This window comes from Haemaphysalis longicornis, unplaced genomic scaffold (genome assembly GCF_048455015.1).
Source record: "Haemaphysalis longicornis isolate Haplotype H1 unplaced genomic scaffold, Haemaphysalis longicornis Haplotype H1 scaffold_6, whole genome shotgun sequence".
Lineage (NCBI taxonomy): Eukaryota > Metazoa > Arthropoda > Arachnida > Ixodida > Ixodidae > Haemaphysalis > Haemaphysalis longicornis.
The window spans coordinates 31,048,365-31,075,930 of record NW_027526407.1 but is presented as its reverse complement, the minus strand read 5'-3'; the positions used below and the strand labels follow the sequence as shown (position 1 = coordinate 31,075,930).

The window sequence follows — 27,566 nt, the reverse complement described above, 5'->3', positions numbered from 1 at the left end:
CATTTGCTCGATTCTAAGCACACCCCAATTTTAAGCACCCCCCCCCCCGTACTTTCAGAAAAAAACAGTTCGAAAAAAGGTTTTCATGCGAATCTAGGGACCCCTTTTCTGCGAGGAAACAGGCCTTGCTCAGGATATAGTTTTATTACGGCCCAGGCCGCCAACCGCGCATTCTCGCCGTTATTGAGCCTTTCATTGATCTTGAGTCATTTAAAAGAAATGTTTGAAGGAGAGTAGCGGCTCAAGCAGGTCTACACACTCAGGTGGTGGGGAGAGATACTGCGTATTAGACGTAAGCGGTGAATTCACTGTCTGTGCCTACTTTTTTAACGTTTACTGTATAAAACATTCCTTATGGCGCCTGTATCATTTTGCTACTACCACGAAAGTGTGTGTGTCTGCGGAGGGTGGGAGGGGGGGGGAGGGGGTTAGATTTTTTAAACTCAAGCACCGCCCCTTACTTTGGGCATTGCGATCATGGGAAAAAGGGGGTGCTTGGGATCGAGTAAATAAGGTATAGCCGTACGAAGCGGACACATTCGGGGAGAAGTATTGAAGGTGTTTTTTTAATATTAACACGGACGATGGGGCGAGTTGGTACGTCATAAAGTACCAACCAGCGCCAAACGACGACGCAAAAGAAGGTTACAGACAGACAGCACTGACCGACATAGCGCTGTTCCAGTTTGCGACCTTGTTAGTCGTCATTTAGCGCTGGTTCTTCTTTTAATGGTTTTATTTTAAGAAATACGTAGTTACACCCCTCTCCCCTTGATTTACGGTATTGTAAAGTGGGCGAGATAATTGAATGAGGTACCAAGAGGCACTCCCTATTACCTGGAAGGGTTCGCCATCATTCGCACCGGCTGAGGTGGCGCTGTGTCAGGCTTGTCAGCGGCAGCCATTTTGGATTGTCCAGGTCGGGTCGGTGGCAGTTGATCCCCTGCGTTTTCTGTCAATCCTGAAGGTTGAGACGTTCCGGAAGCGCCTGGGATGATCTCCGCTTTTCCACGACAGCAAGCCGCGACTTTTTTTATAATATCCGTGACTGTATCCATGCACTTTTGGAAGGCATCGAACCTCTTCCCCCGTTTCTTTGCAATCGCGCTGTCTTCACAGCGGGAACTGCGGGTAGAAGTAAAAGAACGTGCTATTTATTGTGACTGCGTAAGATCCAAACAATACGAAATAGTTACCGAGGGAAAAATTGAAGTTTAGAGAATTTTTTTAATTTCCCGCAATTTTGCCTTTAATGGCCTTAGGCTTCGACGCTGGATGTTTTGGAAAAACTCATGTGTTGGTTCTGATAGAGGCGATTAAAATCGTGGATACAACGGTAGAGGCAAAGCCTTTAACAAACCGTTTCCGCTCGGCTTCTCCTGCAAAGTGACGTTTTGTAGAATTTAACAGTTCAAATGAAAATTCGTATTAGGTATACAATTTAGTCGTTACTAATGGAAGAAACGATTGAGGAGGTGGCTAAACGTTTGCGTTGGATTTGTATAAATTTGTATTCTCCGAGTTCGTGCTGTGACGTTTCCGTTAGGAAAATGGTGTATAAAAGTCTGGGTTAGTCTTATCAAATATGGTTTGACTGTTCATGGTTTTACTTCCCCTTACAAATTAAACGTTGTACCATGATTACGGTCGTCAATCAATTATGCATTCCTTGGACATGTCTGTGCTCCAGCAATGTATTTTTGATGTAATATTGAAACATTTTAATGATTCATTCAAAGTATTAAATATTAAAGTAAAGCCGCTACGTTACGCTGAACGATGCGTCCTACCTGGCTTGTACAATAATTTTGGTAAGAGAAGTCGTCGCTTCTAAATTCCATTTTATTTAAATAAGCTTCACTTTGGCCCCAATATCCCTAACTTCACCACATTGAAACGCTTGGTTCGACTGTGGATGAGCACAGATGCCTAAAGTTTCCCATTCTTCCACACGGCGTGTTACTCGGTTTGTAATTCTTACTGTGTCTGAACACAAAGCTTGACATTCCTTTATGTAACGATTGTTGCATTTCTTTCCTTGTCGTTAAGCTTCCACAATAGCAGTATTTTCGAGAATGTCGTGCATTTCCCGCACTTGTGTCCCTATTCACCGAGCTTATTTTTATACGTTGATAATCTAGTATTTGGTTGTCAATGGCTATATGTATGTTTATTTCGCTCAATCTCAAACTGATTCGCTGGGCTGCCCAGCCACGCACACAAATGACCCCCATACGCTTAGGCGGGCTGGATCATGTATTTGCATACGTACACTGAAAAAATTATTATTATTAATATGAAAGTAAAAAAATGACGTCTTTATGTAGCTGCGGTACAATGTAACAAACATGCTGAATTTCAGGAATAGAAAAGAGTGGCGGAGTTAGCGTTGTCTGGGTAGATAACGTGCTTTGCTCTTCAATATTGAATAGTTTTTAATGCAAGAGCTATTCGGTGCATTTCAAATGTACCCCAACTTTCCTCTACCGACCAGCTTTTTCTAAAATATGACATTCCTTCTGTATTTTCGTTATATAATTACCGGGTACTAATAACGTATAGATCGTTCACTAATAGAACTGACTTCATTACATGTCTGTCAAAACTGACAGGAAAAAGTTCAACTGGTCCGACAACGCATGGAGACAAATGGTTTGTACCGACTCCCCGAACCACTTATGACACACAATCGCTAACCTATAGTTTGCCGGCCCTGCTTATCAGGCTATACTCACAATTTGATGTAACTTGCCATCCCAACTCGCATATTAGATTGCATTACATCAATTGTGTAGCACCGTTTGAGCTCACGCGTTCTTTGGACATAAGTGTGTTCCTTAGATTTCTCAGAATGATTTTTTATTCTGATGCTCAATGCCTTTTTGGTTGCCCAGGAAGCACCTGAGCTTTTTGTTAAAAGCAAGAGTGTACAATAAGCCTGTATTTGTATATGCCTTTGATATTTTGTCAGTAACATTTTGTAATACCCTAAAAACAGTTTTTGGAAGTTCTGTTTACGATATGTATAACGAATTTTTTTATTATGTTGAGTTTGTTTGTTGTATATGGTTTTTGCACTTATTTTTAACCTATTACGAGTGTCGCACTGCTGGTACTGATGCCAATGTATACGGGATTGGATCCTCTCAACCCGGATCCACAGCTTTTAACTCCAGCCCTGCCGACCTCCCCCCCCCCCCCCTCCCCTCTGAAAGGAAGATCAAGAAGGAATTGATTTGAATGGAATATTGCCCTTCAACTCCTCAATATCAGAGGAAACGTCAAACCAATGAAGAATGAACGAGCTTTTGTATGCCCGAATGCACCGGCCGGAACACGTTATCCCATGGGGATCGGTTTGTAGGGCGCCTCGCTTGTGTTGCAGAAGTTTAGACAAGGAGATTTAAAATAGAGACAAGGGGTTCTTTTTAGTATCTGACTTTTATAGTCTAACAGTGAAAATATCCCGGCCTTTTAGAGGAAATGTGTTGCATAGGGAAACAGTATAGGGCCATGCCCCACTCATAATGAGTTATGTCAGTGCCTTTTGTACGATAGAGTGGAATATGGTGCGAATGTAACTTATCCTGGCCACGGTTGCGCAACTTCACTACCACGAGACGACATATTCATGAGAAAGGTTCTTTTGCAGTTCTGCGTCTACATTTTCACCCATTTTTTGAGGCGAGGAACTGGTGTGTAGCTGGAACACATTATTTGAGAAGATAAACAGGACTGTTCCCCATCAAATGCTCCCTTTTAGAAACCAGCGAACATGTGCTTCGTTTACATATTGCAGTGTGTCGAACCGAAAAAAATACCGTTTCGGTTACAGTTCTGGTTCAGGCGAAATCATTTCGTTCTGGTTCAGTTCCGGTTCGAGAAAATAACGTACCGAACCGGTTCGATAAGTTGAATTATCCCTGAAATTAGAAAAAAAAAACATTTAAAAGTTTAAAACGACACTCAAATCAAAATACAAACAAATATTCAAAATTGCTGCTGTTCCCCAATGGCAGTGGCACAATTGCTAAGCAAATTTTAAACAATTACGAGTAGGGGTGTGCGAATATTCGAAACTTCGAATATTCGATTCGAATTTTTTGGTATTCGATTCGATTCGAAGGACACTTTTAGGTTCGAAATATTCGAACCACCCAAAACTTAAACAAAAAATAAATAAATTCAGAGCGTGTCTCAGCAGCAAAGTCGCGAAGCATACACACGGCGAACGGTGCGTGCTTTCGCAGGCTGTATCGGTCTGCTCGCGAAAACGCTCTGCGCACGCCCAACGCGTGCTGACACCGCCGGGAAACCACCCCCACGCTTCACGCGGCGCGGCCGGCGGCGTCAACAAGGCGTCGGCTCCAGCCGCGAAGTGGCGCGGGCGCTCGAGCGACCGTTTCTAACCGCTCTTTAAAATGCGGCTCAAGCAGGGTGTCGAACCGGAATTTTATCGGGTTCGGTTCGGGTTCGGGTTCAAGCCTTTCGGGTGCGGTTCGGGTTCAGTTCCGGAGCACCATTCCGTTCCGGTTCGAACCGGTTCGAACCGGTTCAAACGGGTTCGAACGGGTTCGGAGGAAAAAAAGCAGGCGTGTTTTTTCTGTTAATTTTTTGTGTGTTTGGTTTTCGTTTCCTTGTCAGGTTTCCTTGTAAAAAACGAAGCCATAATGTAGGTTTTTTAGCGCAAATGTTTTGTTTTGGCCAAAAATAAGCAACCCTGCAACACCTTTTTCAACTTCGCTCGAAATCTTGAATGCTTGCAGAAAGTAGTCAACCAACACATCCAGTACTTAAATCAGGGAGTCGGAAAGTCACTCAGACAAAAAGTACTGCCTTTTCCCCATCAGATAACTTACAAACTTGCTTGAAATATTTTTCTCTCTTTCGCAGTCTTGGCATTCTTCTACCGCTAGAATGACGTCATTACAGCGATGTAGCGGCTATTTGCCGGCTTTCCTTAAGTTGCGACATTAAAATGAAATCCACAAAAGCGAAGCAGAAACGGAAGGCGTATCTGCTGGGACGAGCAAATCACGCACTGCTGCTCTGTGCTGGCAATACCGCAGTGCTTCCAGATGCGAAGATAAGAGTGAAAGCGTTCACCTAAAGTGTTCAAGAGTTACTTTAACTGTAAAATGCACTGCAAAATGTTTTCTATAGTAGGTCCACGGTTACAACATTAACTGAACCGAAACGAAAAATTCGCTCGGACACATAACACTGCGTATTTGTATGAATTTGAAAGCTCTGCTCTTTGTGGCCGCAAGTTTATTTTTATCGATTTAGTTTCTTTCATTTTTATAATTTAATTTAATTTATTCTTGGATCATAACACTGCAGTTTTATACCTCGCAGTTGTATTCTTGAGGAAGAAAATGGCGGACGATTACGACACTCGCTAATGCGAAATTTGAGTGCAGCGTGAACTGTAGTCTTCTCGGCGACGGCGCATAGATGCTGTGTCTCAGGACGTGACCGCGTCATCAGCTAATGCACGATGGCACGCGGTATACTCTGTCGTTATCTCGTTAGGCATCGCTACCGTGAAGCACGTTTCGGGCAGTCACGGAATTACGCCCTCCCCCTTACACTTTCGTCATACTTGCAACCTCCGTTTTCCTGCTAGCTATATTCGGTGGCGTCTTCGTTCTCTCGGTTACAATGAGTCCGATGCTGAGGGACTACGCAAAATCACAGGAGCGGGTGCTTAGGGCTGCGCTCTAACGCATGGCTCTACGTAGCCGCTGTGCAGCCATGTGATCCACTCCCTTCGCCGACAAGTGACGGGCCGCACATCGTCTCCAAATTATGCGTTCTCGCCACAGTCTTCTGGAAGGCAAACAGGTAGCCTCCTGACCAGTGGGGAGCACATGGGTGCCTCCGACGCCTCCCCCTCGGTGCATCTTCGCCAGAATCTTCTGGTAATGGGCAGCCTCCCTACAGACTGCTAGTGCCCCATCCTACTAAGCAGACGACCCGTCCGTCCACAATCGTTTCAATGCGTACCATTCTTTGCCCACAGCCAGGACCATGTAACACCCTTCATTTCCACAAAAATGCAGATATAGCGGAAGTTCCAACTGTAATCGCTATAATACCGTAAATGGAGATCACTGGTCGCACGAAATTTCTGAAAAACTAAAAAATAAAAAAGTGATTACCGAAACTGGCAAACCGTGTGACACCCTGGTTTTCCACAATAATGAGGATTTCGCTAAATTTGCACCTGTAATCGTTATAATAGGGTAAATGGAGATAATAGACCCTATGCAAAATGCGCCCCGCCATCTCACGTCGACTCCGGTAACTAGGTCCGCCATTTTGGTACGGTCGTTTGAAACCGAAACCAATTAGCAAAACATAGAAGGCGGGCATCGACTGCTCTTGGTGATGGACTACAATGCCGGAGCATTGCTTCGTGCCGCAGTGCACGCAATGCGGAAATACCGGTCCAAATGGAGAAAAGGTACGTGAAGTTCCACGCTTTTGAACGAACTTTCTGACGCGAAATATGCCGGCGCGAGCAACCTTTGTGACAAGCTGGGCGCGGTGCGCTGGGAGCGATTATTTGTCGTTGGTTCGCTAAGCGCGGGATTCCGTAGTCGCTTTCCGGATGAAAACTACAGCTGCGTTGGAGTTCTGTGGTCCAGCCTTTGTATTCGAAATGAAGTCTGAGCGTGCGCCACCTATTCATGCGACTGACAGCGGCGCTCGACCGGGAAAACAGTACCACACGTTGTCAAAATTAGGCTGTTTCTTTACTCGTCCGTGTGGCTCTGCGCCCGCTTTATTTCAATGTTAAATGATGCCGCTTAGCCCCTACACGAGCCTTTATCTTACCTAGGGCTGTAAACAAACTTTTCTTACCGCACTACGCCGTCACGGCGCGGTTGAAAATTTCCTCTCTGGCGGGCGCGCACGGTATGGGAGTGTGTTGTTGGTTCCTTTTACGTTGCATTTAGCCGCGTGTTGTTGCAGAAGTGGCGTACACTGTTTTATGATGATCTAACGGTGGAAAATTCGAGCTTTTGCACTTGGTTCCTGATTTTCCGGGCTGAAAGGTTTGTTGTTACGTCAAGTTAACTTGGTGCCCATTGTCATTTCAGCCACGATGTATTTACTGTCGAATATTTTGCGACTAAATACACGCTCACTCCTCTAGTTTGCCACATGCTGCATGCATGCCTCCGACGTAATGATAGTGGCCATTGATGTAGGTAGCTGAGATAATTTTCAAGTTTTATTCAAAAAAAAGAAACGGTCAGATTTGCATCAGGCCACCGCGCATCAGCTTGAGTGCTTTTGCATTTTTTGTATCCACAGTGAAAATCCCAGTAAATTAAACTACTTCGCTGATTTATAGCGCGTACACTATAGCAAACTGTGGATATAAATGGAACAAAGGGAAGCATTCGCGCACCCCTGCATGCCGCGGTCTAGTAAACACGACGTTGCCCAGCCTCTGCGTGCTCGCGAGATGACCACGGCGAAATGTGGCATGAATGCTTGCTGGTAGCTCATAGGTGACCCTTCAGGTGCCATGCCAGTCCTTGTTTCTGTCACTGTTGGGGGTGAGGCCAGCACAACTGGGGCAAAAAACCCATTCCCAAGGCTACCAAGTTTTCTCCCAAGCGCCTGCAGGCACTTTGTTGCTGCTCGCAGTGCTCCTGTACTTGACGTGCATCGAACAGACGCATTGGCAAGGGAAGGGAGGGGTCATTTTCTCGCGGGCTTCTCCAGTCAATATCTTGGACACTCGTTGGCTTGATGCCCTGCTGTCTCGGACGTCCCCACTGTTGTGGCAGCTCAGTGCACGCAAGCTCCGGTGGCGCTTATTAAAACCTTCGGCTTGCAAGAGGGCGAGTAGGTGCACAGCAGCCAGGATGTGACTCCATGCTCCACTGCAACCCGCCGGGCACTCGCACGCTGCCTCCACAATCGCCCCACTGTCCGTCTCAAACGTGAGGCACGCAACATAGGGCCGGCCACTTTTCTTCTGGGAGCGACAGCAGCTGCTGAGCACATGGATGATGCCCAATATGCAAGAACAGAGAGAGTAAGAGTAAATAGAACTCAGGGAAGAACATGACTAGTCCGATACAGTTTATGGTAAAGGGACAGAACAGAAAGAAGTGGCCGCAAGGAACAGACTCAAAATGACCAGATTTTGTGTCTTGCTTAACACTGTTGCAAGGGCAATAATCTACACCTCAAACAGCAATGATGTCAAAACTGTTTGTCAAGTTCGAGCGTGCAAGTATCTCTGCATTCTTTGTAATGCATTTTCAAGAGAAGGAAGTTTAACATTTAAAAACCTCACCGTGGGTAATGATACCAGTACCCGCATAACCGTGTTCGTCATAACTTAAGCAAGCAATAATATGATTATCTGGAACTCAATTCCAGAACCTTTCGAGATAAATAGGTAAACATTCGGGCTATACCGATGACCCGTCGAATTTAAAAAAAAACTTCTAGTTCAGTGAGTTCGAGCTAACGAGGTTTTACTGTATTATCTATTCATGCACACCAAAAACATGCGCTTTAGAAACAAACACAACCACCCCACCGCCAAAAAAGGGGAAGAAAGACACACTAACAGATTTTTGCGGCAGAACATACGCAATAAATAATAAAAACACACAAAAAAAGAAAATTCAAGGCGTATGTGCGCTTTTGTAGTTGACTTCACCGCAAAGCGCGATTGCTTTGCGGCAAACGCGCGGGCGGACGACCGTCACGGAAAGCGGCCGCAACCTTTCCGTAAACATCTTCGCCAAAAATGATCCCGCAAATTCGATGTACAGCCTTTTAAAATACTTAATCCACCCACTAGCGGTACGGTCTGGCGATTGTCGCTTTCCTCTTTCAAGGTTACTGCAACAGGGTCGCCACTACGCGTTTGTATTTTAAACAACGGTGAAAAAAAGTGCTATACAAATGCTCATACCGGTTAACTCGCGTCAAGTAAAAAACAAAGAAGGGTTTACTTACTGCGAGTCGTGCGTATTTGTCCGCACCGATGAAGGCGAGCAATGCGCCTCGGTGGCTAGGCGGCATGCCCTGCTCCGCTGCCGCTCGGATGGGTCTTTGGCGCGGCACCCCGAGTGGTATGAGTCTTCAGACACAGTCGGCAGCGCAGACAAGTCCTTCGTCCACAATCCGCGGTCGGGAGCCGGGAAACGCCGTCCAGTTTGAGCCATACCGCGTTACCGTCACCTACTCTTCCACACTAAACAATACGAGACTTCCCGAACGGCGCCCGTACCAATATGGCCGACGGTCTCGTTTACATCAGTGTTGCTAGATCACCAAGCAATTTCGCATAAGGTCTATTAGTCGAACAAATTTAGAAATGTAAAAAATAGGAAAAATGTAAAATAATTGCGGAAACTGGCGAACCGTATAACACACTCCATTTCCCCAATAAGGCAGATTTCGCGAGTTACAAATGTAATCGTTATAATAATTGGTCGAACGAAATTTTGAAAAACTATAAATTAAGAAAAATATTAAGCAATTAAGGAAAATGGCAAACCGTATAACTGCCTGAATTTCCACGATAATGGAGATTTCGCGAATATTCCATTTGTATTTATAGCAGCGTCAATTGAGATAATTGGTCGGACAGAATTTATAAAAACCAAAAAAATCTGGCTGTAGAAACTCACACTCAGGACAAGCGGTATAGGAATGCTACGCATTAGTGGATAATTCTTTGAATTTCTGCAGAATTTTTTTAGTACCCTGGAGTGTCGCCATGGTACAGTATTTTGCGTCTCCGCCGCCTCCACCCTTCGCCCGGCCGTCTCGTGGCGGGCCGCCCCTCGTCCACAAATCACGCGTCCTGGCAGGAATCGTCTGCCTGGCAGGCAGCCAGGCAGGAAGGTAGTTTACTTGCAAGCGGGCAGTCTTTTTGGCGGGCAGGAGAGTCTGAGCTTCCAACATCTTTTTTCGTTCCACCAAATGTCTACGCATGCACGCGCGCATGCACCCCTGTTTTCGCACAATAAGGCAAATAATTTCGCATTTAAATAAATTGGTTGGTCTGCTACGCTTTTCATGTACCCCTTGTTTCAATGGCGCTTTTGCTTTAACACGAAATCATTAGCACTGCTAGAAGTCGAAAACAGTCCGGCGTCGGCGTCAACCTCGGACTGTCAAGCGTGGCTGGTGGCGTTTAAAGCGATTTCCTTCTGCTCATTTTTCATATGCTAACGTACCAGTTAGAAAGAAAGAACGGCTTTAATGACTCATTGGGCGGCGTGTAGAGGACGGCATTGGATAGGGAACCACCGGAGATAGGAACTTGCTAAATGGAACTTCAGCGACAGGTGAGAGCAGTTGGGCTCTATGAAAGATAATATATGAGTGAAGTCACAAGCAACAGTAATTATCCCTCGTAGAGAGAGAGAACATGAACCTTAAATAAATCGAGGAAAAGTTTCAGGGAGGTGTCCTCATTCAAGGGGTCGAGTCGACAGTGGTTTCCATCAAGAGAAACTGATCTTCCAGGCCGGAGCTGGCCAAGGCTCTCTCCCAAATCTCAATGGAAACGTGTAGGTTGAGTGGATCTAGGGTGGACGTGTCGCAGCCGCCTACTGGGTGTATGAGGTTCCCAGGCTCCCCACAGAAGCGACGAAATGGAGAGAATTGTGTCCGGTCAAAGAGGTGATGTGTGGTGATGTGTGGTGAAGACTGGTGATGTGTGGGAAGGTGTTAGTCCGCAGGGCAGGGAATAATCTTTCCTGGTTATTCGCTAGCGATTTGTGGTGGAAGTAATACGTTCTACGGGAGAGCCTATAGTGCTAATTAATTTCCTGGTATGTATACAGGATGCATGATCTCGGGCTCGGCTTCATCAGCGCTGGCTAAGCGGGTCAAATGTCCAGCCACGAGATTGGTGATCTTCTCTGCCGGCGATGCCAGTATGAGCTGGTGCCCATACAATCCTGGCTGGTCTCGTTGGTGGTCTCTGCTTGTTCATTCAAAGTGTTGTAGCATTCAATAGAATGTTGGCAATGTTGCGCCACGCCTGATAAGAGTCTGTTATGAGACTTTTGGCGGGCCTTTGGCTAAACGCACGTGCTGTCACCGCTTCCTCACCTTGGAAGGGGCTGTGTTCGGGGGTTGAGATGCTACACCTGTGGAAGGATGCAGAACGGTAGCACGAAGAAAGAGAAGGTATCGGAGAATGCTATCGGGTGTCTTTCGCATCAAACCAGTTGATCGTTCCTCTTTTTTTTCTTTCAGTTTAGTTGCTTTCTAGTCTTACCTCATATATATACACATTTTGAGAACCTTTTGGTGAATATAAGACATGCATTAGGCAATTAGTTTTTACCTTAAGTTCTAGATGTAAATCTTACGCGAGAAATAACATAAGAGCGTAATACGTGCATAAAAAAGGCCTTTTACATCATTCAGGTGGCCGACACATAACGTTCCGGCTATTTTGTGCGTAACTAAATTTCCTGATTGGTCGAGAAACAGAACGCTGCAAAATTTACAAATGCCAAGGACCCCAAAGCTATCATGTTTGGTCCGACCCTCTAATCCGCCTTAACTGACCCGCTAATTCCTCTAATCCATATAAATCAACCCCGCAGTTCCACTCATTCAAATGCTATCGCATCTACTTTAAAACTGATAATGAGAAGGCCCCATTTTTTTTCAATTCTCATGTTCTCCTAGGGCAGTAACCAAAGGACACAACGGCACTGTACAAGAAAAAGTGATGGTGAACTACAGAACTGTGAGTGTTTGTGTCTCAGTGCTGTTTTCATATAAGTGCCCACTCAAACTAAAATAAGTGGAAGATATGGATTTATTGTTGATGGTGTCCCTGAATGCCTTCACAAGCGGACACGGATGCATTCGAATTAACAACATGAAAACTTCACACGATTTTAAACACACTGCAGATAGAAACCATAAAGAATACGCTTTCTAGCTAAAGAAATATGCTTTCTAACTTAAGTTATTGTAAATGTAAAAAGATAGTTTGGGGTAATGGGCAATACCTAAAGCAAACTAGTAGTGTATACGGACTTTATATTAAATTTTGGGCAATAATAAGATGAGAACCTTATGGGCATGGGGAACTGCAGACTATGCAAAATATTTCGTGGTGCCGTCTGGGGAGTGGTAAAAATATCTTCGGATGCAAGGTAGAGTACCGGAATGGAAAACTAGAAATCACAGTTTTGAGGCCCCGGAACCGGTTCGGAACGGTTCCTTCAATTCGTTCCGGTTCGGGTTCAGTTCCAAAATGGCGGAAAAAATACGGTTCCGGTTCAGTTCCGGTTCCGGGCGAAAATTCGGGTTCGGTTCGGGTTCTCGGTTCGGTTCCGGTTCCGGTTCGACACCCTGGGCTCAAGGGAGACACGAAGTTGCTTGTGCGGTAAAGGAGCTGATAATGCATGCGAAAACGGTACTATAAAACATCATCCGCGCCGCTAGAAAGCGCCTGTAAAATATTTGCCGGGGTGCTAAGCCTAACCATCTCCGGCGGAGCCAAGCCGGCTGTCTCGATCTCATCGCAAGTAGTCAGGCTCCTCCATTCTGCCGCGCGCGTCGTGCGTCATTTTCTGTCCGAGGTAGGCGCTACCGCGGGCGCGAAATCGTCGATGCGGGCGTGAAAATACAGCGCTCGCAGAGCCGAGGCGAGCGAATCGCGTGCAAAAACGCACCATGCGGTTCACGCTTGACTGTTGCGGCGTGTAGCGAGCTTGGGCACAGCGAGTGAGGAGACGAGCGCGAAGCTTTACGTGCTCCAGAAAGAACTGCTTTGCGACATGGGGGTTAAAAAAGCAGAAAAAAATCACGAATTTCTTCACGCGAAAGTAAGAGAAGAAATAAACGAAAACTTTTTTCAGCCCTCAATTTTTTGGTCTTTGTTGGTTCATACGAATTTCGGATGATACGAATATTTTTCGCGGTCCCGCAAGATTAGTATCAGCGAGATTTTACTGTATCAGCGCGCGGCAATGTGCACGGGCTCGGGCATGCCAGCCACTAGTGTCTCAAGTGAGCGGCTGCTTTCGGTATCTGGTGGAGTCGTGACGAGCAGGAGGTTGTCACTGCTCCTCGAACATGTCGAGCAGTTAACCTTTCTCCGTGTTAACATTTAAGTGAGTGCAGACCTTAACCTGTTGAGTGCAATGGTATTGTGTAATTTCTAAATTTACTTTGTATGATTTGTTGTGAAATAAAGTTGCAGTTTGTGTCTCTAGATGGTGAAAACTTTAATTTTACAAAAAACAATAAGTATTCATATTCGAAAAATATTCGAAAAATATTCAATTCGATTCGAACTTTGTTTTTATTATTCGAATTCGCTTCGAAACTAAAAAAATGATATTCGCACACCCCTAATTACGAGATATTAGAAAAACATATGAACTGGCGACGATTTACCACGTACTTTCTCGCCCAGACTTTATGTTGTCCTAGCGACTATTCATAAACCCACCGCCAAGAGATATGATGGTGGGATATATTTTCTGCCCTGTCCGTTTTGTTGAAATCGCAATCGTCGCTACGGAATCGCCCGTCACGGTAACCTCGGAAGCCTTAAATTCAGGCCTGCTTACTGGCGCGTTCACATACCAGCGCTTAATAGCAATGGTGCACATTTTTTTATATTTGTAACAAAACAGAAGAATCCTACATCAGGCACACAAATACTACCAATGAATTAGATTATTTGGTCACCCTGAATAATTTGTTAGCTGTCACCTTATCGAATGTGTTAGCCGCACTTTTGTTAAACGTAAGCTTTAGTTAACGCTCAGTCACTGCATTATTCCTCTGACCACTGCAATTCCTTTTGCGATAGCTATACCGGATGTGTGCATTGCAACCTGTGTGTCATCGTGCCGCCTGATCCCCGGCCATCGTTCCATGTGCTATATTGCGGAATCTTATAACAGATTATGCTGTCACAAAATGAAAAGTTAATTTGACACGCGGAGCACGAGATGGGACTTTGTTGGGTAGACGCTCTTTAATTCGTCCACAGTAGTACTCCCCTCCGGAACGAGTAGCAGTAGAAGTAATGTAGCGAGTGGGGCAGTGTGTACGAGTGCACCTCCAAAAAAAGCAGATCTGAAAGAGACAAAAGAGCAGAACAAGCAGAAAAGATGATCGCTGGGCGAATGGGATAGTGTGAGGTACCGGCCTGCCTTCCTGCACCTGTCATATGATTTATAACTATTCGTGCTTCCAAGACAAGGTCGAGGGCTGCAGTTTCTTGCCAAGGGATTAAGTGCGCACCTTAACAGTTTTCCCTGACATATCTGTTGGTTTTTTAATCTGCAAAAAACGGAGCTTGTCCACTGTACTGTCCTCAAAAACTGACCACGGAACTCACTTCTTCCGCATCGATGACACGTTTGGTTGTGAAAGGCAGGGTAAACAGAAGTATAGAGCAATATACACGTTTTGTTGCTTTTTTATCTATTCGGTTTTACTTACTTTTTGCGTAATGTTTTGCAACAATGAGATTCACCATTTATTTTTGTTGTTTTCCATGTAAACACAAAAAAAATTGCCGCATTTGATGCCAAGTGCTATATCTCTGCTCCGAGGCGCAGCTTATGTTGCAGGCCGGCAGACCTGTTTTAACCAGCTGATGATATTAAACGTGGATCAAAATCTCGATACACGGACGTTCTCGATTTCCATCTACTTCAAAAAAACATTCCTGGGGAAGGGATATCGAGGTCACTTGTGGTCAGCAGCAAACGGCTTAGCCACTGAGCAGCTCCGGCGGTAACACTTGTCAAGTATTAACAATTTGCAGGTGTCCGACCTTTTAAACAAATTATGAAAGGCAAAAACTTTGCACACATCGGGTGTGGGCCTTCGCTGTTGCGCAGTGGAGCACTCCTGCAGCCTGACTGCTCCAATAAACTCGCACCTAGGGAAGGCCAGAGTCATTTTATATCCCCTGCAAGCTGCCGAGAGTGACATTTTTTTGGTCAGCTTGCAATACGCTCGCGCATCCAGCAGCAACAGACCATTCTTACATTTGTGCTCACTCATTTCCCCTGTTGTTACATAGAACGTGGTAATGTTCAATTGCCTGGAGGAGAAAGTGCACGAGCGGGCACGAAGTTGATGGTACGTGAAAGAAAAAAAGGCCTGAATTGCATTGACTGTGCAATAACAACGGAGGGTCGAACCGTTTCGGCATGAACCGCTAACCGCTATTTCTTTTTTCGGTTCAGTTCCGGTTCGCTTCAACTTACTCAAAAAATAACGGTTCGAGTTCGGGTTCACTTCCGGCAAAAAATATCGGTTCAGTTCCGGTTTTCGGTTCGGTTCAGTTCCGCTTCGACACCCTGCATAATGTTGATAAAAATACCTAAACTTGTTCCCCGTAAAGCGCCTTCTTACTAAGCGCTCAATCATGAGACAAGCCAGGGTGGAATGAGTATCGTGGGGCTCTTTCTACGCAATATTTTTGGCAGGTATATGGATAACCCCTACCACTATCCTGCAATTGACGGCGTCTCACTGGTCACTTCAACAGCCTTCGATTTTTATGAGTCGTTGAGACACTTTTCTGGAGTCCTTTCCTGCCATAGCTTAGCCGTTTCTGCGCACTCAAAGTGATCGACCGCATATCCAAAAAGAAACTGAACTTTGTCGAACCACTTTAGAGTTGCAGTGAAGAGCAGAGAAGCTGTAGACGTGGCTTTGTGGTAAAATGTCTGGGTAACGGTACAGTAACTTTTAACAAACAAATTTGAAATGACAGCATGACAGTTCCAAATTCTTCCCAAGAAGCCACCACTCGTCTACGATTGCAGACATTCTTATCCCCACAGGACCCTCCTCCATTCAATCTACCCAACTTAGTACCCCTCCCTTCGCAATTTCTGTCCAAGGCCAGGAACCCTGTACCACCAGGTATGGGAGTGCCAAAAAACTCCAAACCTACCCGAAATACCCTTCCCAACTTTTGAGCAGTGGATGGCTCGTCTGGTCGATCCGGACCTTGGACACCAGCAATAACTGGTAAAGACGGCCTGGATGGCAAGTCGCAGCCTGGGTATCCCGGAATGCGGACGCCCTCCACCGGTCGAGTGCCCTGCCATCAGCACTTACGATAAATAAATGTCTATTCTTCTCCTCCTACTGCGATCCCGATGACCCCCTCGGTTTCCCTTTTGTTCCCACCTAACGTCCGCTACTCACCTCTGTGGTCCTGTGGTCGTCTCTGCCGGGTTCTGAAGGCCGATGGTGAGACCGCCCAGTTCAATGGCGTGAGCAGGGATCGAGCCCTCTTGAGGTAATACCGCCGTGTCCGCTTCGTCATCTGACTCGAACGCCATGGCCATGGAACTGCTGTCAGTGCTGTCCGTAGACGGCTGTCTGCATTCGGTCATTGCAGCGAATCGACTTGGGTGCCCTCTGTAGACACCGAAGCTCGTAGATGGAACATCAGCGGCTATAGCCGGTGCCGGTGTGGCAGTTCCAGTCGCACTAGGCTCTTTACTGGTCGAGGTCGTCGAGGTCTGTGGACTCTCTGGAAGTGCACCCGAGCGTATGCATACTACAGGTCACACGATAGCTTATACGGGCTACACATGTATACGGAAAGAGTTAAGTGTTGTCGAACCGTATGGTTAATTATACAACGCTATAAACACAGGTATGCTAAGATACTGGGTTGCTCAATATTATAGACTGAAGATATGTAGACTAACCGATGGCTATTGTTACTGGATAGGCGATAGCATCAACCGGTCTAGTAATATTTTTAGAGCACCTGTACATTGTACATTATTTGGCGTAGTAATTCTGATACTTCTCCCTTGACATTCTTGTTGCGGTATCGGAAGACGTATCTCATGTTCTATATGTCACTCTATGCCAATGCACTTAGAATACATTCTAAAATATGTAAGATGCTATGTTTTCCTCTGATTCGGAAGCCAGCTGAGGCATTCTTGCCGTTCTGCACATATATACTAGCATCCAAGACTGCTGAACCAAGCGTTTACAGGCTAACGACTGCCATGGCATTACGAAAAGTTTGCGTGAAGAGCAGCTATTTTTAAAGCAATAGTAAACTCCTGAAGATGGATCCAAACTGTCGTTGCCTAGAAATGCCACTCAAAAGGACCATCAAATGGAAATAGGGCATCGTGATGTGGAACGAACAAAAACAGGTGAACGAATGCTTCAAGTCACTACAAACCCTTACCCGGAGCTTTGATACAGTAAGTGATCGAGTCAGAAAACTGATTGATTGTAGGCTTTAACGCGCCGACGCAACGCAGGCGATGAGGCGCGCCGCAGTGCAGGGCTCCGGATTTATTTTGACTACCTGGGGTTCTTTATCGTGCGCTGAAATCTCGTACACACGGGCGTTTTTGCTTTTTCTCATTCAGAAAAGCGGCCGCCGCGGCCGGGAATCGAACCCACGACCTCGTGCTGAGCAGCGCAACGCCTCAGCCATTGAGCCACCGCGACGGGTTTAGAGGTAGAAAACAAGAATGGTAAATTTGAGTCTGGGTGGGAATACAACACGGTACCTAAAAAACGCGGTATGTGCATGCGTCCAAAACACCACTGGTGGCTAAAGCCATTTAAAATAGTGTGGAATAATGCATTAGGCATTTGCCTTAAGAACGTATGCGACGGAAAGTGCGAAGGAATACAGGAGTGCTTTGGCAAAGCTAACACTAGTATGTGTAAGGCATTATTGGAATTCTACAGTAATTTCCCGTTAAAATTCGTCTGTGGGGTTGTGAAATCAATTTGTTTCTTATCTGACATCACATTCCCGTTTAAGGTTACAAGGATGGAATGGTGAATATTAGGATCTCAGGAGTCAGCTTCACAACACTGCAATTTAGAAATAAAGAAAAAGCGATTAATAAAGAATTCAGAAAGAATATCGAGGGCACAATTTCGGCGAAAAGTAACTTTTTGTACAAAAATACTCATAAATAACGGTTACACGGGAACGCAAGAATGGCTACAGCGATAACTGACAAAATCCAAGGGATGTGGCCCGAAAAGAAAGCACTACCCACATTAAAGGAGGTAGTGTAAGATGTTGTAACAAAGGGGCAAGGTACAGTCGTCTCAGTTACGAAAAACCGCTGGAATATAGGAATAAATCATCTATTGCGTATTTAACGCGAACTACAGCAAGGCTAATTTAATTGAAGGATGTGAGGCGACCCTACACCATCAAAAAGTTCGGTGGGTAAATATGTGAATTGTTTAAAAGATAAAGACGAATATAAATATAAATATAAATATAAAAAAGACAAAGACGAATATAAAAGAGCCACAGAAATGAAAGCACACGTTTGACAATTGGAGACAAAGGCATTTGCAGTCACCCCACCAGAGGGAATGCTAAGGGGTGTCCTCATACTTAGTGGTTTTACGACTACGATCGACGAAATTACTTGTAAGGCTTAATAATTCATTATCCTGCAAGTACCCGGAAGCACCATCTTAGTTCTGATCTTCGTAGTAGACTAGCCCACTGTTAAAACAAAGATACGACACTGGCCTTATGAATCAGTTCTTGCAAAGAATATCGCCATGGCAGTTCATGCCTAAACATTGGAATCAGCGCGTTCGGTCGCGTGTTCTATAGCCGTTGCATGTGCCATTAGTTAAAAACGTATGGCTAGACGCGAATATTTTGCACGTTCTGTCACTGTGAACAACAGATGGTAGAGCACGCCATAGCTCCCCTCCCCATTTTCACAGGCGCAAAGATCTTACCAGTGTCTAGGGGAAGATTGGTCGGCACCGAAGTTGAAGGTTTTTCCTTTGGCTCTCGTTCTACACCTTGGCTCATTTCTTCTTCGTCCCCAGTGTCCTGTAAGGCGAAGTTTATTGAATAACCGAATAACATAATAACAGCCTTTAAAGGGGCCATCCTGAGTAAAAACAAGTTTGATTCATGCTGGCACCACTTTTAGAGTAAAATTCGCTCGAATAAGCTACATAATTACGAAAAAAGCGAATGGTTATGCGACCCACTAGCTCAACCTATGATGTCATATGCGCCAGCTCTGCGATTGGCTGACGCCGGCAAAAGCAAACGCAAATTATGCAGGGCTTATAAGCTTGCCGAACGAGCTATTTGCGCTTACATTTAGGGCGCATTCAGAATTGTGAGGTGAACAATTTAAGTTACCAACGAACACGTAATCACCGAAGCAGCTAGTGCGGCACTTTGCCTCCTGACACACAGCCGTCGGACGCGCTGGACTGTTTGAAACAACACTAACCGACTGACAAAATCAGCACGGTCGCTTACAATACCATGTTTGTCGGGTCATAGCTAAGTTTTAGGAACGGATTGGTACGAACCGGGAAAAATACGGCAGTTGCGAACAAGCAAGTGCAAACAAAGTCCGAACAAAATAAGCCAAGTGCGGACACTGGCGCTTAAGCAGTATTGCAGCGCCATCTGTGAAAGTGGGCGATAAGCAAGATAAGCGGGCGCCTGTGAAATGGTTGCAGCCTGGTCAGCAGGCTATATTTAGTTTGAAAGCCCTGCTTTTAATACGTCATTTTTCGCGTCACGAAAACACGATAGCGGGAGAGTTAAAATTTTGGCCTAAAATATTTATTTTTCAGTGAATAAAGCATCGCTTGAAGCCGAGCGAGCGCCTAGGACCCTATAGAACACTAAATCTTTCGAATAAAACAAACATGTTTTGTATCCATGGCCCCTGTACAACAGGTACTATGGCGGTTCCACCTAGCGGGAACACGGGATCGCGTGGCGCGAGCTACTAGTAGAGCATCCTAATGGTCTAACGGTGCCTGGCGGAAACAGCGCGCATGCGCGTTGCCGGGACAAGGAGAGTACAGATCTCGTGGCGCGCATCGGGTCATCATGCGGCAGCGTGTTGTCTGCTACTTGCGAATTGTCGGCGCTCAAGAAGCAGTCGGCGTTGCCAATAGCCGCCGTGAACGGCAAAAATGAATAGTGCGGCGCTAAAAAAAAAAAAAAAAACAGATTTCTCTTACGCGCAGACAAAACGGTTGATGCAAGGAAGCGAGAATAAATCGTGGTATTTTCCCACGACGCGCACCGTCAATCTGCAGCCGTGAAGGTCGCTAGCTCGAGCCGCCACTGCGAGCTGAGGAATGTTTTCAATGCTCGCCCATCCCCTGAGCAGTGGGAGTCTGCGCTGACCAGCTTGGCGCCGGAGCGTCAACTCACGCTGGTGCAACGCGCCACGGAAGCCGCGCAGGCCCGCGGCCTCCTGGACGAAGGAGGCTGACCACACCCCTTTCCCTACCCCTTGAGCTCAGTAAAGAACGTTTTTCACCACCACCGACCAGCCTGAAGGCGCGCGACCACCACGCGCGTTGCCTGCAGCGGGCGTCGCAATCTACAGGCCCTTCATCTCTGTGGGCGTAAATAACAACGAATTTCTGGGGATTATGAGCCTGGTCTGACAAAAAATTAAAGCCGTTCCACTCAATGTGAAAGCTGTCGGACGTGCAGAGCAGTGATTCGCCGTAATGAGCTGTACCGCCGTTATCCGCTTACAGTAACACCCCACGCAATTCAAATTTTCCGCCTTCGCAGTGCTCGCGCACCCCATGCCTGAAACTGCGCCAGCGGGAGTTCTGTTCCTAATTACGTATATTTTTTCCTGAAATGTACCTATAGTTTTCTTTGCGCTAAACAACGGGAAGATATATGACAAGCGCCAGCCTTTCACGAGTTTCGAACGCGTATGAGTCTACTATACAAACCTCTTGGCTGTCGAAGCCTCTGGGGTACGCCGAGAACAACTGCGTTACTTCGATTGGATTTGATTGGATTGGCTACACTGGCCGAGGTTGACCAGTTTAGAGTAGCTCCTGGAGAGCCGTGCTGCGCAAGTGCGAGGATTGGATTCGATTGCATTGGATTGAGTTGCACTGGATTGGATTATAAGCAACAGTAAGCATGATAACCAGCTGAACCGTAGCTCACGCTGCGTATATCCTGGCATAGCTGTTTGGCTTTCGAAGCCTCTGGGTTACGCCGCGGAGAAGGGACCGTGACAGGCTACACCGTAACGCGTGGCGATATGCTTGGTTCCAGCGAGCGAGCTAGGACTAAGTGCTCTGCACTTAAGAAGCGAGTCTCGGCCTTGCGATGCTTCTGTTCCTTATGATTTTTTGTATCTGCGTGCGTTCTGTGCAATGTTGTCAATAACAGTAGCTCCTGCTTCGGTTCTTAATTTGTGGATTTTCTGTAATATGCCAGCTAGGTACCGCTGCAAAACCAGCTTTACCGCAAGTTGAGGAGGGTCTTTGTTAAACTGTTATTGCTGGAGCTAGCTCAGCAGCAATAAGAACGCAAAGAAAAGGACGAAAAAAATGTTCTGGTGGTAATGTTCGGCTGGTTGGGGTTGACTTGAATACGTATTACCAGCGAAAGCCGGCCTCGCACGAGAAAAGAACCACGCAGTGCGTTCCCTCTACTTTGTATTTAAAGCAGTGCTCCACTCCTGCGCAAATTCGCCAATTCGCACAAAATGAGGTATCCTGCGCCATCGTGATAAAAAAAACCACAATTTTGCAAGCAAGTTCACTAAAAGTGCGCCAAAATTTGTGTCGCGCAAATCGCGTGAAGCCTGTTAGAAGCACTACTTTAGAGTGGTCCCTAGACGTGTATATATATATAACTAATTCGGCTTGATAACTTGAACCCCCTAGCACCCGTCATCGTGTTTGCCGCGGTGAGTTTGGTTGGCGCCGTCACTGTACTGCCGATACAGTGTTTTCGCCTAGCAAGTCGTTGGAGCGCTGGCGTACCACGGTTAAAAACTTTCATTCTTGCTGTAGTTTTCAATGGTTCCTGCTATAAACAATAGGTAGTTTTAGGTGGAGTTTATTGCCGGCCCTCTCCGCTCCGAGGGCCAGCGGGAGCGCCGTTTCGTGGCATGCATGACACGCTCGGTTGCAAGCTCCCGCTTCGCTTGTTGGGCTCGCGGAGTGGACCATCGCAAGTGAAGCGGGCCGTGAAAAACGGCCAGTCTCTCTAAAGCATGAACCTCATGGAGCGTTTTCTGCTTGCGAAAACGCGCGGCGCACGCCACAGGCGCGCTGACGGTGCCACGTAACTACCCGCACGCTGCGCGCGGCGCGCAAACATGGCGGCGGCTTCGGCCGCGAAGTGCTGTGGGGAGCTCGAGCGACCACTTTCGAGCGCTCTCTAAAATACCGCTCAAGGCACACCCGAAATTGCTTCTGCGATAAAGGATCTGTTAATGTGGGCGAAATCGGTACTATTAAACTTTATCCGCGTCGCTAGTGAAAGCGTCCATGCAATACCAGCCGGGGTGGTAACCCTACACACCTCCGGCGAAGACAGCCAGCCATGACCGGGCTGTCTCGAGCGCTTCAAAACCGCCGCCATCAGGCGCGCGCCTCCCCATTGGCGCAAGCCGCCAGGCGCTTCCCACTGCCGCGCGCGACGCGCGTCATTTTCTGCGCGACACAGAAGGTGCCGCGCGCGTGGAATCGTCTACGCGGGTGTGAAAAAAACCGCACGCGCAACGCCGACGCTCCCAAATCGCATGTAAAATTGCTCCATGCGCATTTCTCGTGCGCATTTCCAGCTAGCGTGGAAATGCGGACGAGGACTGATAGCAAGCGCCGGCATCTAATAAAAGGAAAAAAAAGTGAAACACGAGAGCTTGCCTCAACAATTAATAAACTAGAAAAGATGCGCGAGGGACGCGTTGTTGTTTGCTACGCAGGTTTGTCGAAGCCTTTCAATGTTCATTATCGTGTTGCATGTTGCCTTTCATCCGCACCAGAAAGGAACTAAATACCTTGCAAATTATGTTTTTGCATTCTTGCGATTGCGTGAATACTTAGGGGATTTAATTGCATCAAATGTCTGGCCACTTCTAGCGACTGTTTCGAAATAAGTGAAAAAAAAAAATCCCATTGCCCCAGGGATGCCAGGTTAGGCAATAAATAGCCAAATAGGGCTACATTTTCTTGTGGCTGGCGAAATTTTTTATTGGCTATTTGGCTATTCTTGGGCTATTAGGAGATCTGACTGAAAGCTATTTTAATGCATGTGCGAGCCTGCCAACTATGAAGCGTTTTGAAAAAGTCCTTCCCCTAGTAAGGACAAGAAGAGTATTATTCTTCAGCTGTGCCGTCTATTTGTGATCGCATCTGTAAAAGCACCTTGAAGCACATTCCATGACGGCCTCCACATGAATTACTGAACTGTACTGGTCAATTTTTAGTGTTGAGAGAAGCTTTGGACACATCTAGCAGTTGATATTTGGTTGCTCCAAGGTGCTCCAAAACTGGCATTTAGGTGCTCCAAATTGCTCCAAAATTATTAATTTGCTGATAAAAAAATTGCTCCACATCACCGTTCATCAGTGGCACCACTGTTAAAGGCAAACAAAAGGAATATTTTCCTCAGTTGCAACCAATTACTGCCTGGAGGAGCTATCACTAAAACATTTACGGAAGCAAGCTCTTCAATTTGTCTTCAAGGAACGCAATGTCTAGAGTTCCAACCGACAACACTAGAGCTCAGCGCTACAGCCATGGCTGGGGTGTCGTCCGACGACGTACGAATTTTTCATACTGGGCTGACACAGCCCAGAGCGTTCGACGTTGTGGTGCAGAGGTTCCTTCTTGGCTCCCTCTTCTTGCCTCTTCTATTTTATTAAGTCTCTAAACTTCATTAAAATTCTCATGACTTAGTTGAATTCTCGGTGTCTTAAACGATTTAGCGTCTCGACTGGGGCCAGTTGGTTCATTCTGATCTTAACCAACAGCGCAAAAGACAAGGACTAGGAAAAAAGCAGAGACAAGCGCTGCAGCGCTTGTCTGTGCTTCTTTCCTAGTCCTTGTCTTTTGCGCTATTGTTTAAGGTCTTATAAAATTTTCTAGTGTTCGTTAGATTAGGTACGTTAGCTTACGATAGGTTACGTTTATTGAGAGTGATGTAGTGTCACACGCGGCGTTTTTCCCTTAAAACTGCGCTGGACGACGCTTTAGTAATGTGCTTATTCTACCTTCTGTCAGCACTCTAGACACATCTTTGGAGTAAATGTTGCTAGAATATTATTCAACGAATAACAAGCGTATCTGCGTAGACGCAAAGTGAGAACGTCCATCCGTTCATATTTCAGCCAACATTTAAGGTCTATAGCTGGTGAAAATGTACTGAACATACATCTTCGGTGGCGCATTTCATACCCAAAGTGTCCTTCGGCGTGTTAAACCACCGAAAATAAGTTTTTGAAGAACACTTACGTCAACTTGTGCAGACGAAGTGCTCGCTGACGCTGAGGCCCCCACTTCTCGCTGACGCCGTGAGGACACATCACTTGATTCATCTTCTCTTGCAGCTTTTGCTTCTGTTGTCGGCTCGCTGGGGGTTGCACGTCGCTTTCGTGATCCCTCCGGTGTACCAGAGTCCTCGTCCTGGCCTTGCTGCTCCATATGCCCGCGTGCGAACGCAGTACTGTCTTAGATTGGCCTCGGATGAACAAAGGTGACCCGAAAAATAGGGCTCCGCCGAACCTATGCGTTGGACAGTATGGATTCAGCGTCGCGTATAACCCGAATGCTACCAAGATCACTTTTGCGTCCGGCTTTAACTGCTGAGTGCGCGGAATTGACTAGAAAACGGTATCTTTGCGCAACACCCTCAAATCAGCATGACAAAGGGAAACAGCACGTGTTATCAGATAGACCTGAAGCGGTCAGCGTTCTATGAGCGCATTTTGCCGTTTTGCTCTAAGGAGGCTGGGTTCGTGGCATTAACTTTTTTTATGCTGGAAATAGCCATACGCAAACGACTGCGAAGCGATGAACTGAATTCGCTGGTTCGGGGGCGGGGCTGCTGTTGACGCATGCGTAGTTATGCCGGGAGACTTCCTTGTTGTTCGTCAAAGTATCTGGTGATAACAAACTAACAGGTAGCCTGCCATCCGCGGGGCATTCATAACGCCATTTGGATACTCATCTAATAAACTATACCTGCATGTGGCTTGAGTTCCTGGAAACGACATGTTTAGCGAGACAATACGCGTGGTAAACCCAGAAGTAAAAGTAGATGTGGTTGGAAACGCTTATCCCGAACTGAGTTGCATGGTCGTTCAAAAGCGCGAAACCTTGCACAAATATGATATAAATCTTAGAAAGCGGTATTCCTAATTTTTAGCATATACCAAAAAAACTTTTTGACATGAAGGTCTTAAAAAATTACAGGCCGCTCAGCGCACTGTCAGTCGTCTACAAGCACTTACCAAGGTAATTGCTAACAGGATTTCTGCCAGATTATTTTTTAGTGAACCTAAAGAACAAGCCAGGTTGCGCAAAGGCTATTCAACAATGTACCGTATTCACACTATCAATCAGGTGATAGAGAAATACGCGGAGTATACTCAACCCCTATATAAAGCCTTCATAGAATATGTGAAAACAATTGGACTGGTGACATCACCTCTGTGTCCCGTTTGCGGCGCACTAGACGACATTGAACACGTGTTTTGTGTTTGTCCACGGTTCTACGCATCGCGAATGACGGGGTGAAGTCCCGCACGGGCGGAAAATATCAGCATGAAGGGTTTTTCTAGGCCCCTGTAACAGCAAAGACTTTCCTTTGAAGGCTTTAAAGATCTTGTTCGTTTCCTGGGAGACTGTGAACTAGACGTGGGCTTGTGGTTGCGTCTGCCGCTATTTTTTTTCGGTTATGAATGCGCGGGTTCCCCATGTAATGGTCTATCTTTTTCTTTCTTTTTATTATTATATCCGTTTTATCGCTTAACTTCTGTTACATACTCATAAACCATATGGGGTAGCAAGCTGTGCATTATGCAGCGCTTTGATCTCAACAATAAATTTGGACTCTCTCTCTAGCTCTCTCTCTCTCTTTCCTCCATCTCTTCCAAGGTCGCTGTGAAGTTGCCGAGCTGCCAGCAAAAAAATATAAAAAAAAACGTGGCCAGTAAAAGTGGAGTTTGAGCGTATAGTAAGTCTCAGGCTAATAAAACGGGTCTTGACGTATCACAATCAATCCCCTCGGCACACTGAGTAGCCAGACGTTCGCTTTTAGGCAGAACACGGCTGCCTTAAACCACCTACAAAGCAAGAACTGCATCGAACAGTACTCTTCAAGTTTCTAATCGTCTATTTTATTTGTGTATGCAGAAGGAGCTCGACAAATGGAACTTGAAGGAACGTTTAACAGGAGTTCCGTTTACTGAGATACATGTGTGTGTGTGGGGGGTGGGGGAGGGGGGGGGTGCAAATTTATGTGCGTACACACTACCATTTCATGGAACTCTAAGCACTAGAAGGTGAATATAGCTGGTAGTTTTTCAGAAAGCAAGAACACTACGACAGGTTTAGGCACAGCATTCGCAAAATTGATGTGGCAACAATTAGTCGCTGTGCGCTACAAAATGCATCAAATATTTTTTTTAGTCCTTGCAACAGCATCATCACGGAGGCTGGAGGCCTCTACTTCGCGAGAGCTTACGAGGCGCCGACTTTACGAGACGGCAACGCGGTAATAAAGCGCGAATAGCACCACGGTGGCACCAACGAGGCTGCAGGAGCTGAGCCCTGTCACCTCAGTGTCTTCAATTGAGATCGAACGATTGGAACAAGAACTGCGATGTGGGATTTATTGGGCTAGCACGGCTGACCACTGACCACGCTGACCGCGCTTGTGAGGCCAACAATACTAAAAAAAACATGGAGGAAAAAAAAAACAACAACGAAACAGCCGGAACAGTAAAAATCTGATTCTCATCTCAGTGTGTTTCACAAGAAGTTCTATTTCTGGTTCCGCTTACACGGTGACGCAGAAATTTTACCGTTCTGATTACCCAGAGTTTTTTTACGTTATCTAAATACAAAACCAACCAACTAACAGGCTGCTGTACCGTTTAAGCGGAAATTCAGTTTAAGCGATTTCTGTTTATCGAGATTCTACTGTACAGTGTTCACCAAACCATTTATGGGCAACATCTTTCACTTAACCGTTCAATCATTGTCCAGCCCAACAACGCGGGTTCGATTCCCGGCCGCGGCGGCCGTTTTGTGATAGAAACGGAAAACGAACACGCCCGTGTGTCGCGATTTCAGCGGCCGAATGGAAAATACGCAAATGAGCTAGCTGCTCACGATTCTTCCAATGAAGACGCGGAACTGCAGTCGTCGACGCCAGCGGATACGCCATCCCCGGATGTTGGTTTGAGTGCCTCCGGTGTTCGTTGAGTTAGTGTGACATTTCGACATAGTGGCGTCTCAGACTTGTTGCAAGGGAAGTGTTTCAGCTTGTTGGTTGATTACGAAGAAACGAAACAGCGCTCAGGATGGGATGAAGATAGAAGCTACAGAAACAGCGGAGGTATATGACACATGCGTCAGCGGGTCTCTGTGTAGCCTGCTTGTTCATGCCGTCCTAATCGCTGTTTTTTTACCTTGATACCATATTTGCCCGTAGTGCTTTGGCTATCGCCACTGTACGGTTACGGTATTGGATAACAGCTGCACCTACGTAGCTGGCGGCTTGC

The 27,566-nt window shown here is 46.2% G+C and overlaps 1 protein-coding gene across 2 annotated transcripts in view; it reads right to left on the bottom strand.

The window, feature by feature from the left end:
- The window catches only part of LOC144142430 (uncharacterized), a 47,679-nt gene extending 22,871 nt beyond the window's left edge, over positions 1-24,808 (bottom strand). Inside the window, exons 1-4 of one of the 2 annotated variants that reach the window (XM_077673935.1) lie at positions 24,292-24,805; positions 18,766-18,862; positions 16,210-16,540; positions 838-1,125 (exon numbers count right to left, since the gene is read on the bottom strand). In XM_077673935.1, the coding sequence (XP_077530061.1) occupies positions 838-1,125; positions 16,210-16,540; positions 18,766-18,862; positions 24,292-24,480 (905 nt within the window). In that variant the 5' untranslated portion in view covers positions 24,481-24,805. Of the gene's footprint in view, positions 1-837; positions 1,126-16,209; positions 16,541-18,765; positions 18,863-24,291 lie in introns of both variants that reach the window. The other variant, XM_077673936.1, reaches the window with a different exon arrangement.
- Between the last annotated feature and the right edge of the window lie 2,758 nt (positions 24,809-27,566).